Consider the following 12,967-nt stretch of genomic DNA (forward strand, 5'->3'; position numbering starts at 1 on the left):
TCCTCAAACTTGAGAGATTTGGAAGTTTTTCAATAAGGTTCAATTACTTTTTGTGTAACAAAGTTCTATTTACTCTCAGTTAGTGCGGAATAGACAGTAAACACAAGGATTTCAGTGCAAAATAATGGGAACAAATAAAACACTGTTAACTGCTTTGATGTTTTTGTCAGTGATTAATTAATTTTTTTTGCTCTTGGGCTAATGTATGTTCCTGTCCATTTTAGATGTTAAAATGTAGATATTACTGTCTGTACATGAAAAGAGGTTTTTGAGGCTTCTGGTGTGTTTCTTGTGACAGATATCAGGGTGAGGAATCGCAGCAATGATACAAAGTAAAGTTTATTTATTAGTGCCACAAGTAAGGCTGACATCAACACTGCGATGAAGTTACTGTGAAATTCCCCTAGTCGCCACAGTTCGGTGCCTGTTTGGGTCAATGCACCCTAACCAGCACGTCTTTCAGAATGTGGGAGGAAACCGGAGCACCCAGAGGAAAACCCACGCAGACACGGGGAGAACGTGCAAACTCCACACAGAGTGTGACCCAAGCCGGGAATTGAACCCGGGACCCTCGTGCTGTGAGGCAGCAGTGCTAACCACCGTGCCACCTCGTGCTTTTCTTTCAATGAAAACCTATTTTTGCCTGTCTGGGTGCAAATGAAAAGAGATGAAATAAATGACAGACCTTCCAAGTATTCAGCAAGCAGCTTAATATTAAACTCCCAATCAGTGAGCGGAACAGAAATGCTAAGCTGCTTTGTTGAGGATTCTATGAAGAGCGCGGCGTGGCGAGAGTGGTTTATTGGGTTGCAGTGCGGTACTCACTAAATCCCTGGGGCCATACAGTGCCCCATCTCTTCTCAGCCAATTTTGGGAAGCGGTTGTGTGCATGGGGAAGAGGAGTTTACCTGGTACTCTCACACAGAGGAGTCAACATCATCATAAGAGAGGATGTTGGGGGAGATGAGAAATAGAATGTGTGATGGTGAGACTGTATTTTGGGTGTTGTGTGAGCTTGTGTGTGATTTGTGCCCATTCTTTTTTGGTTAACTCAGTCTTTGTGCTTCTATCTTGTAGGAAGTGTCGGAAATTGGTCATGAATGAAAGCCCTGGCCACCTGCTTCGCACCAAGAGCACGGAGTTTGCAGATGGAGGAGTGTCTGCTGGCGTGGCAGTCCTGGATACACCCTATCTTATCTGAACCACAGATCTCCTAAGGTGTATGTCCCAGCGTGTGTACAGTGTGCAGCATTAAAATTGCAGGGGTTCAACAGAAACCTCTTCTTTTGCACCTTTCTCCACCCCCACATCCCCTTGCTCGAGCTAAAATCAGGTCGGGGCGGGGGCGGGTGGGCGGCGTGTGGGAAATGTGCACAGAGTGAGATATTCATCACCAAAAATGTAGTGAAGGGTTCATCACTTTCCAATTTTGGACAAAAAGGACCAAGAGAATCAAGGGATAGGGCCTGTGTGGGATTGTCATTGGTGCAGACTTGATGAACCGAATGGCCTCCTTCTGCACTGTAAGGATTCTATGAAGACAGTCCAAAGCTGGAGAATAAAGTTCCAGCAGTTGTTTCACTGGGTTTTTGGCGTCAGAATAGAAAAGAATAATTTTTGAGATAGTGTTAATTCGGAAGCACGTCTCCTTCCCCCGCTACGTCATTGGACCTTTCCATCAGCCACTTGAAGATTTCTTTTCCTCGGAGGGACGTGGGGCGGGGGAGTGAAAGCTGACAGCAAATTGTGAGTGAGTCATTCAACAGCCTCTCTTCCTTCTGATGTTTCTTTGGGAGAAATAGCTGGCTGTCTCCCAGCGTTCGTGTCTCCCAGCCTGCATTTGACTTGACTGGATCAAATATACTGCTGGCTATTCACTCAAGATTCTGTCATACGGTGAGTTGATATGTTGGGGACGCAGCGAAGTCTGGCTATCACAGCTCTGCTATCTGTTATGTGGTCTACCAGCAGAACTAAATTTATTTTTCAGTTAATCCCTAATCCTTGCGGTTCGTCAGCCTGGGTAACTCGGTGTAAAACGATTATTCATGGCATTCTTTTTATTTGCACTCAAAACAATTGAATTAGTCAGTAATTTAAGCTGAGTGACTCGAGTCACACAGCAAGCTGTTCAAGTTAAGCGTAAACTTTTGTAAATGTGGTCTTTTAAATTGGAGGCAATTTGAAATTGTACATCCAACCAAACATGCCCCAGCCTGCTGTGGAAGCTGAAGTCTCTTTTGTATTCATCCACTATTCTAGGTGATACATAAAGGCTTTAAAAACACACAGTAGGAGCAGAGCAGGGGATTAACTAAATGAGACAGAGACTGGGGTCTAACTCGTGTGATTTCTGGTCGTTTACCTGGTTAGCCACATGATGCAAGGCAAGTTTCGTTTCTCCCACTTAACATTCTGAGCAGCCGCCAGTTCATTAATTCCATAAAGATGTTGTAAATTCCTCAGGTATCCCATCAGTGGGTTGGAAGGGGGTCAGTTTCACTGTTTGTTTGTGCGTATACTGCTGACTGCTCTTCCTCCCCTCTGGATTCCAGTTCATTAACATCAAGATCGCAATGCAAAAATGACCGCAGATTATAACTGTGTGTTCTTAAAAGTAATCTCGGGCTGCAAATTTAAGTATTTTCAGTATAGCCAATTCATAGCGCCATCAAGCATGGGTGCAGAGCAGGCACAAGGCTCATGTAGAGACTATTCAGTCTATTGTATTTATCCAATTCCCTTCTGAGACTGACGATTGAATCTGCTTCCTAGGAAGTCTAGGAAGTACATTCCAGATCATACCAGCTCGCTCTCCTTTAACCAATTACTTGAATTCTGCCTCCTCTGGTTACTGGCACCCCTGCCGATGGAGAGGGTTTCTCCTTATTTGCCCCCTCTCTTAATCCTCAAAACCTCCGTTTTCCTTGTTTCCTTGTTTTACTCTGCTCGCTGGAGAATGATTTCCAGTCTCTCCGCAAATCCCAAGTCCCTCATTTCTGAGAGCATTCCAGTAAATCTCCTCTTCTGCATCCTCTCCATGGCCTTGACATCTTTCCTGAGGCAGCCTGGTCAACTTGCCCTTCCCCCCCCCCCCCTTCAACTGTTTAAACGCCCAAGTCTCTCTGTACCTGCTGTTTATAGAAATAAATTTTAAATAATCTTTCCTTGTCCTGAACTCACTGGCAGGCTGGAGTTTGGTTCTGCGGGCACCGGTATAACCTTTCAGCTGCACCATAAAGGAGATTGCTTTAAAACTAAGCCTAATCTCCCTCGGTATATTCCTACACTTTCGAGCAGAGCTTGCTGGTGTAGAAACTCGATTGTAATTTCCTTTAGTCTTCCTGTGTTGTCACTCCCCTGCGCTAGTTGAGGTGAGATTAGCTAATCTGGCACACAACAGCCCCATTGAACCTGCGATCTTGTTTGTATCACTCAGTCACACACTGCCTGAGCTATTGAACAAACCTAGTGTTTGGAGGAGGAATTTTATCATTGGTGTGTGGGTCATAAATGCTTCAAACCTTTTTCTGAGGTGTGATCTGCGCATCTGGATTCGCTGCTATAGCCCAAAGTCCTGTGTAAAATTTACCCACACACAAAGCACTGAAATGGGCCATTTGACTTGGGTTAGGTTGATGATTGGCCATGCTAGATTGCCCATAGTGTCCCGGGATGTTAGAGGGATTAGCGGGGTAAATCTGTGGGGTTGTGGGAATAGGGCCTGGGGGGATGTTGTTGGTACAGACTCGATGAACCGAAAATGGCCTCCTGCACTGTAGGGTTTCCAAGATTCTATGATCTAATCAACTGACTTGTTGACTCTTCACACCTGCTCCCATCCCTCTTCATCTCGCCCTCACAGCTTAACCCTCTGCTTCCTTCTCCCTAGTGTTTATCTTCTTCATAAATGCCTCTATTTTCATCAACTATTCCATGCGGGAGTGAGTTCCACGTCTCGCCATTCTTGGTAAAGTGGTTTCTAATAATTCCTCTTTGGATTTGTTAGCGACTCGTAGATTTATGACTTCCAGTTTTGGTTCTACGCCAGCAGCGGAAATGTTTTCTCCACATCCAACTTACCAAACTCCTTCATTATCTTCGATCTCTGTCCGGTGACCCCCTCAGTCTTCTCTTTTCTCTCCAGTTGCCTATTTGCCTCATCAAAAATACATACCCTGAGTACGGTCTTGTGGAGTAGTTCTTAAATGAAGCAAACCTTGGTCATCGTCAAGTTAGCTGAACTCTGAGAGTGTGGTGATAGGGTCACTCTCATTAACCTGAAGGACACAGCTGGCCAGGCTCGAAATTGCTGCCAGCTCTCCAATAACCCCTGCTTCGAGATGAAGAGTTAAACGGACTCGACGTTGGTTCCGTTTCTCTCTCCACGGATGCTGCCTGAGCTGCTGAGTTTTCCCAACATTTTTCTGTTTTAGTTTCGGGTTCCAGCATCCGCAGTATTTTGCTTTTATTTTAGTTGGTGCTTGGTGTTCGTTTCATGTTCAGAGTCAGTCGTGCCGACCGCATGCAAAATAGGAGCGGAAGTAGGCCATTCAGCCCCTCGAGCCCCTTGCCCACTGCCACGTACACATATTAACCGGTTGTTCTCCTTCTATCATCTTGCTGTGTGAAAGATATCAGCTGCGTTTTCCCCGGTAATAACACTCAGTGCACTTCAGACTAAATGTGAAGCACTTCTGTGATATTTCTGAGAAGAATGAGGCATGGGTTCAGATGAATTGTAGATATGTCATTGTGTACTCCTGATAGTCATCTTGGTTAATGCTGAACTCCGTTGCCTCTCAGCCAAAGTTGACGTGTGGTTGCAAATAGAAAGGTGTTGAAAATGTATCTCTGTACAATTCTACCATTCCACCCTCTGTTAATGTTGATTCTTTTTTATATATATATATATACACATATAATTTAGTGCAATGTATCTTGAATGCACTTCAAAAAGTACTTAATTTGATGTGAAACCCACAGGCACATCCTGATGTGAAAAATGCTATGTGAATGCAAGTTCTTTTTGCACCCTGCTGGACTCTGCCTGTTCTTCCCTGTGATGTACTGCCCTTCTGGGATGGGAAATTGATTGTGGGACATTGCTATGTTTCTGTGACAACTCCACCAATATTTCACTGCTGCATCACTGGCCTTTCTGCCAGTAAGTGAGAAATTGAAATCGCACTGCTCTGTTTCACTCTCGTCTACATTCCTGTCAAGCTCCTTCACCTCCATTCTCAAAAAAAAAACTCGTGTGGGACAAAATCTGCTGAAAATTTACTCTGTCTGAAATAAACGCAAATTGCAATTTTGATCAAACTTGCTTTCTGCCGTATAAAGTAGGTGTAACTAGGTGCTGCCTCTGTAAATTCTAACAGAGGTCACGCTGGAACCCTGTGCGTGGATGGAGGCAGAGTAGATGGCGTAGTCTTCACTGTTTCAGATTCTCAAATGAAAAATGTTGGCTATTTTATATATGAAAAATTGTTCTGGACTTATTAATAAATACATTGATTTACAACCTTTGTTAGTTTTGTCCTTTGTAAAGTCATAGGTGAGTGCTGAGGAAACTGGTGTGTGTTTAGTTCTCTTTTCTCATTCCTAATCGGGCAATGTTATGAAGTTTCAGGAAAGCCTCGTGCAATGAACCTTAGCTAAACTATCCCATTAGCTTTCTATCTGGGTAAAACATTGGACAATTCCAGTTTTTACATTAAGGCTAAACCAAGCATGTTTTGTTGGCGGGGTGGTGTTGGTGGTGGAGAGAGTGGCATTGACATTTATGATGATGTCACTGGACTACTAGTCCAAAGGTCCAGGATAGTGCTCTGGGGACTTGGGTTCGAACTCCACCACGCCAGCTGTTGGAATTTAAATTCTGTTCATAAAATCTCGGATTAAAAAGCTAGTCTCAGCAATAATGACCATGAAACAATTGTCATTAAAAACCCATCTGGTTCACCAGTGCCAGAGAAATCAGGAGGTGAGGATACTCACCGCAGGATTCCTAGCCTTTGACCTGCTCTGGTAGCCACAATATTGATATGGTTAATACTTAGAAGGCTAGTTCAGTTTCTGGTCAATGGTAACGCCAGGATGTCAATAGTGGGGGTCTCAGAGATGGTAAGACTGAGTGGATGATCCATCTCTGTCCCCTCCTGAAGGCCCCAGCATCATAGATGGCAGTCTTTAGCTGATTTTGATTCACTCCACAGGTCCCTTACAATATCCTGGCAATAGTACCAAAGACTTGAGCTCCTGAACTCGCCATTCCCCTGGCCAAGCTGTTCCAGTCCAGCTACAACACTGACATCTGCCTGGCAATGTGGAAAATTGCCCAGCTATGTTCAGTACAGCAGTCACCGTCGTATCAGTCTGCTCCTAATCATCACCAAAGCGATGGAACGTGTCGACAGTGCTATCAAGTGGCGCTTACTCAGCAATAACCTGCTCACTGACGCTCAGTTTGGGTTTTGACAGGGCCCCTCAACTCCTGACCTCAAAACATTACAGCCCTTGTCCAAACATAGACAAAAGAGCTGAACTCAAGGGGTGAGGTGAAAGTGACTGCCTCTGACATCGAGGCTATGTTTGACTGGCATCAAAGAGACGTAGCAAAACTTGGAGTCAATGGGAATCAAGAGAAAAACTATCCAGTGTTTGTTGGCGTCATACCTAACACAAAAGGAGATGGTTGTGGTTGTTTGAGCTGTATCATCTCAGTCCCAGGACATCACTGCAAGAGTTCTTCAAGGTAGTATCCTAGGCCAAATTATCTTCAGCTGCGTCCCCATCATAAGGTCAGAAATCGGGATGTTCAGTGATGATTGCAATATTTGGGTCTCGTACTGAAGCTATCCATAACCATATGCAGTAAGACATGGACAATATTCAGGCTTGGACTGATAAGACACTCGGAGATATACAGCACGGAAACAGGCCCTTCGGCCCAACTCATCCATGCCAACCAGGTTCCCTAAACTGAACTAGTCCCATTTGTCTACGTTTGGCCCATATCCCTCTAAACATTTCCTATCCATGTACCTGTCCAAATATCTTCTAAATGTTGTAATTGTACCCACCTCTACCACCTTCTCTGGCAGCTCATTCCATATTCGCACCACCCTCTATGTGGGAAAATTTGCTCCTCACGTGCCTTTTAAATCTTTCCCCTCTCACCTTAAACCTATGCCCTCTACCCTACCCTGGGGAAAGGATCTTGGCCATTCACCTTATCTATGCCCCACATGATTTTATAAACCTGTATAAGGTCACCCCTCATCCTCCTACGCTCTGGGAAGAAAAGATAACATCCTTGTAAATCTTTTTTTGCACCCATTCCAGTTTAATAACATCCTTCCTATAGCAGGGTGACCAGAATTGTAGACAATACTCCAAATATGACTGCACCAATGTCTTGTACAGTTGTAACATAATGTCTCCTGTACCCTGCTCTGACCGATGAAGGCAAGTGTGCCAAAGGCTTCCTTCACCACCCTGTCTACCTGTGATGCCACTTTCAAGGAACTACGTACCTGCGTCCCTCAGACCCTCTCTTCGACAACACTCCCCAGCGCTCCTACCAATTAACTGTGGACGTCCTGCCCTGGTTTCTCTTACCAAAATGCAACATCTCACATTTATCTGAATTAAACTCCATCTTCCTTCCATTCCTCCATCCACTGGCCCAGTTGATCAATATCGTGTTAGATAACCTTCTTCACTATCCACTTGTAGCAATTTTGGTGACGCTCATTAAACCTCCCTCTTGACCAAGCTTTTCATCAGTTGTTCTAACATTGCCTCATGTGGCCTCATGTCAACTCTCTGAACACACTCCAGCAAAATGCTATTGGATGTTCTGCCACACTAAATGTGTTCCCTTCCTTACCTGTTGAGTTCCGCAGGTTTTGATTTGTACAGCAGGTGGCGATGTTGTCTGTTTATCTTTAACATCTCTATTCCACGCGGGGGCTGCTGTGAAACCCAGTTTAAATTACTCAGTTTTGCATATAAGCTTTTATCTAAAGCTAATGCATTTTTAAAAATCAAATGAGGGTTGAAAGATTTGGCAAACCTCTTTATTCCCACCACTGCTGGATCCCCTATGTTTTTTATTCATTTATGGGACATGGGCGTCGCTGGCTGACCAGCATTTATTGCCCATCCCTAGTTGCCCGAGGGAAGTTGAGAGTCAACCACATTGCTGTGGCTCTGGAATCACATGTAGGCCAGACCGGGTAAGGACAGCAGATTTCCTTCCCTAAAGGAGATTAGTGAACCAGATGGAGTTTTCCAACAATCGACAATGGTTTCATGATCATCAGTAGATTCTTAATTCCAGATATTTTTTAGTGAATTCAAATTCCACCATCTGCTGTAGCGGGATTTGAACCCAGGTCCCCAGAACATTAGCTGAGTTTCTGAATTAATAGTCTAGCGATAATACCACTATTAGTGGTTACCACTAGTGGTTAATGGGCCAAGATCTCAATATACTTTAGTGACACAGAGAGGGCAGCACTACGGTCCTGCCAATAGATTTTCAGGAGCTAGGGAGGAAGTTAAATCGTCGGACCTGGAGGAAGGGATTATTCTTGGGGTCACTGACACCAGTTCTGGGGCAGGAGGAACCTATTCGAAAGGGATGGGGGTTACACCTCAGCCTATGTCCTCATGGGGAGGTTTGCTGCAGTCTTATTGGGGATGGTTTCAACTAAATTGGCAGGAGTATGGACATCAGCAGATAGAAACAGCAAAGAGGAATAAGGTGTATAAAGTCAGAGTGTTGGACAATAAAAGAGAAGGAACTTGTTCCACAGTGGTTAGCACTGCTGCCTCACAGCTGAAGGAGCAGCAAGCTCCGAAAGCTTATGGTATTTGCTACCAAACAAACCTGTTGGACTTTAACCTGGTGTTGTGAGACTTCTTACTGTGCCTCACAGCGCCAGGGACCCAGGTTCGATTCCGGCCTCGGGTCACTGTCTGTGGGGAGTTTGCACATTCTCCCCGTGTCCGCATGGGTTTCCTCCAGGTGCTCCAGTTTCCTCCCACGCTCCAAAGATGTGTCCATGCTAACTTGCCCTTTAATGTCCCAGGTTGGGAGGGTTATGGGGGTGAGGGGAGGGGTGTATGGGCCTGGGTAAGATGCTGAGATGGCGCAGACTTGATGGGCCGAATGGCCTCCTTCTGCACTGTAGGGATTCTATGATTCTATGTTTCAATGATTCTGTGATTAGATAGATACAAGCTAAGAAAGACTATGCAGTGTACAAAGACAGATTTATAATGCATGTATATAAACACACAAAGTTCAGTTAGTAAAGTTGGTGAGTTACAAGCACAAATAGCCACGTGGGAATATGGTGAAATGGGAATAGTGGAAATGTGACTTCAACATGGAGAGGATTGGGTTCATTCACTCACTCACCATCATCCAAGATGGTGATGGAGGGAGGCGACTTCGGGCAAGCTGTGCCCAGCATACCTTCTAATTCTATCTTTTACTCTCGTTCTCTGCTTCTAAAACTTCATTCTGCACTCTCTCATTTCCTTCTCTAAATACATGGGGTTACAGTGTAAGTTTCAGGGCAATCCTCCATACGTTAAAGGACTCAGAAGAAATCTTGACAGTTTAAAAGTCTCCAACTCTGGCTACTGCCTGATGGAAAGCTTCCCAGAAGGCTCGGCAGGACAAGCATAGCCGGCCTCGGACTGGGATAAGGAAAGGTGTGAGCCAGCCTTGAATATACAAGCGGCCAGTGGAAGTAGAAAGGCAGACACACCTGTGATCTAATCATTGGAACAAAGGCAGATAGAGACCAGCAGACGAATAAGTAAACAAATCAGCGGGGGGCAATGGCCATGGAAATCGGCCCATCCCCAGAAGACAAGAAAGACCCATCCCACTAATGGGATACCGTTCAGGAAGCTCCGGAGGGACATCAAAAGGACATTAAAATATCAATCAAGGCAGTTTCAGCCTTTTGTCTTTGGACTTGACTCAATTTAAACCAAGACTGCGGGTGATCGAAAGCCCATCGTCTGTGAAAGCATCTACGGGGGCGGAGTCGATCGGACCCTTTTGAAAAGTCAAGACTTAAAAGATACAGGTTCAAGGCAGAAGTCAAGAGCAAGAGAAGCAGACAAGCAGACAAGCCCTCTTCCAGAATCGCAAGCTGAGAAACAGGACAAGCAGGATCGAGCTCTCTTCAGTTTCGAGCCTGCACTAAGACATTCGAGCCGACCACAAAGGAACCCCTTTTCGGATTGCGAGTATCCCAGTCAACCTTGTGAAGCTCCCGAGGATAGGATAGGGGTTGAGGGAAAGGGGAGGGGTGATGTATTGTAATTTTAAAGTTCAGTAATCTTGTTTGAACTGTGTAAAGTAAGATTTTACTTGTGTCCGTTAGCATTTCTCCCATAGTGATAGCATAAAGCATAAGTTTTATTCATGTGTGGTGTGGCATTGGAGAGGTTGATTCTATTGTTAAATAAATCACTGTAAGTTTGAAACTTGTTTTGGAGTTCGTCTTGCCTCTTGTTCTCTCATCGACGCACTCTGGCGAGGTCACAGGTTCAATATCCCTTACCATAAATCCGGAGTCCAGAACCCAGGGTGATCTGAGCTATTCGAACCCGCTCACTCCAGGGAGACTGCTGGTCAGGAGATAAAGGATCAGAGTCTCTCTGTTTCTCTCTCTTGGGAACCCACTCGAGTGGTGTGGGTACCGGGTGGCTATTATTCCACCGACAAGGGAGAGAATCACTCGGGCCTTGGTGGTGGTTCTGGTATAGCTGTGTGATATAAGGATCAGGCTACCGGTCAGGTGTAAACGGTGAGCCTGGTTCAGCGCTCTCTCTCCTGCGGAGTTAGCCCAGTGCGGCATTCCCCGATCCTTTGAAATTTGTGGGAGAGAGACACTCACAGCTATCGGCAGAACCCCCAAATACCGGCCCGCAAGTGGAGTAAAAAGAAAGATCCCGCTACAACAGGGACAGGGGCTGGGTGGGATTGCAGCTGGAAGGTCCAAGCAGGCTTAATGGGCCAAACAGCCTCCTTCTGCACTATGGAGATTCCATGGAGTAATGTCCTCAAGGTACGGGAGAAGGGGACGTTCGATCCTGTTGTATGATTCCCTGAGCAGACTCTCATAGGCATTTGGTGGAAGGCCTCACTGCCAGAACCTTGAAACAAGCATCAAGATATAGCTTGGCTGGGACTGAGAAACACCCTCCCCATCAGATTCTTACTGTGTGCCTGGAGTCCCATTGCCTACACAAGCTGCCCTCGATGAGGCTGCAATGGGGAAGAGGCCATCGCCCCCCCCCCCCCCCTTCCTTGTGGAATGTGCCTTTGTGAAGCAGGTCTGGAAAGAGAAGCAGTGGTTTGTGACAAGGTTCACCCTGAGCAGCTCTGCAACACGGCTCCACGGGCTGTTCCTGAGGCCTGCACCAAAATCGACAGCAGCTGGAGGACTATCAGCCTGGTGAAAGACACTCTTTGTCTTCCTGAAACCTGCTAGGCTTCCTGTGCAAAGGGCTGTCAGTGATTGAGTGGCACAGACTGACACATTCAGGGCTAAGTGCTGAGGGATGCATAAAAGCTTGGGGCAGCCTCCAGAAAATGTCCATGGAGGAGCAGGAAGCTGACATTGCAATGTCAATGTACATTATAAACAGAAGCTGCGATGGGGGGTGTGGGAGGAGACCTCGTGGTGAATTGGAAGAAACCAATCTGTATTGCACTTTATGGAATGTCAAATTTGAATCTTTATGTAAAGTACTTTTACAAATTTTATGAATAAAGTATTTTGAAATTAAAGAATGCTTTCTCGCAAACCAGATTCAATCAGCTAACCAAAGTGGCGTGTGTGTGAGTGTGTCAGTGTGTGTGTGCAGTGTGTGTGCAGTGTGTGTGTATGAATGTGTGTGTGCGTATGTGCGCGTGCGTGAGTGTGTGTGCGTGCATATGTCTGCGTGTATGTGTATTTGTGTGTGTGAATGCAGTGCATGTGTGTGTGAGTGCAGTATGTGAGTGTGCGTAAATGTGTGTGTGTGTGTACTGTGTGTGTGGCAGTGTGTGAGTGTGTGTGCGCGCGTGTGTGTGTGTGCTTGCGTGCATGTGTGTGCGTGTGTGTGCATGCTTGTGTGTATGTGTGTGTGAGTGTGTGTGTAAATGTGTGTGAGTGCAGTGTGTGTGTAAATGTGTGTGAGTGCAGTGTGTGAGTGTGTGTGTAAATGTGTGAGTGTGAGTGCAAATGTGTGTGAGTGCAGTATTCGCTCCTTAACAGCAACTGAAAAGTCATATTCTCAGTTTAAATCTGGTCTGATTTTTTTCCCCGTTCCCTGTGCTAAGCTGAGGGGAGACAGTTGTAGCAGGTGGGGGATGTGCTCTCAACATAAAATTCTAGGGGAATTTCACAGTAACTTCATTGCAGTGTTATTGTAAGCCTTACTTGTGACTAATAAATAAACTTTAAACTTTTCTCTGTTTCACGCTTTGCTCCAAATGGAACGGGTTGGAGGGAAATCCAAAGGGGTAGAACCAAATTAAAAATAAAGTCTAGTGTTAAACAAAACATTCTTCACCAGTGACACAGGAGAAGCAGAAGACAGTGTCTGGGAGATAGCTGGTGGGTGGGATATTAATATGTCCGGCCTTACCGAGTCCTGTGTGCGATCCTTAGTTAGAGAGGATCTCGGGAGTGTGCGTGTGACCTTGGTGTGTCTGAGTGCCGAGGCTTCATTAACCTGGGAGGTTTTTTGTGGAAGTGGTCTGGCTGTGGGAAGTGAACTCTCCTTAGTCACGTCATTCAGCTGTGCGAATTGAATAGAAAGGCCTGTTTTTGATCAGATGATTCTGGCTTTCCCCCAACCACTCATCTCACCCCCCCCCCCCCCCCAGCCCCCACCCTCCCCATCTCAAATAAGCGATAAATGAAAGTGTTTACAGAGAAAA

The 12,967-nt window shown here is 45.6% G+C and overlaps 1 protein-coding gene across 1 annotated transcript in view; it reads left to right on the forward strand.

The window, feature by feature from the left end:
- Positions 1-5,245, forward strand: part of gss (glutathione synthetase) — a 56,589-nt gene extending 51,344 nt beyond the window's left edge. The window contains exon 13 of the mRNA XM_078236853.1: positions 1,078-5,245. Coding sequence (XP_078092979.1) covers positions 1,078-1,201 — 124 coding nt within the window. The 3' untranslated portion in view covers positions 1,202-5,245. The remainder of the gene's footprint in view (positions 1-1,077) is intronic.
- Positions 5,246-12,967: the final 7,722 nt, after the last annotated feature.

Source organism: Mustelus asterias, chromosome 20 (genome assembly GCF_964213995.1).
Source record: "Mustelus asterias chromosome 20, sMusAst1.hap1.1, whole genome shotgun sequence".
Classification (NCBI taxonomy): Eukaryota; Metazoa; Chordata; class Chondrichthyes; order Carcharhiniformes; family Triakidae; genus Mustelus; species Mustelus asterias.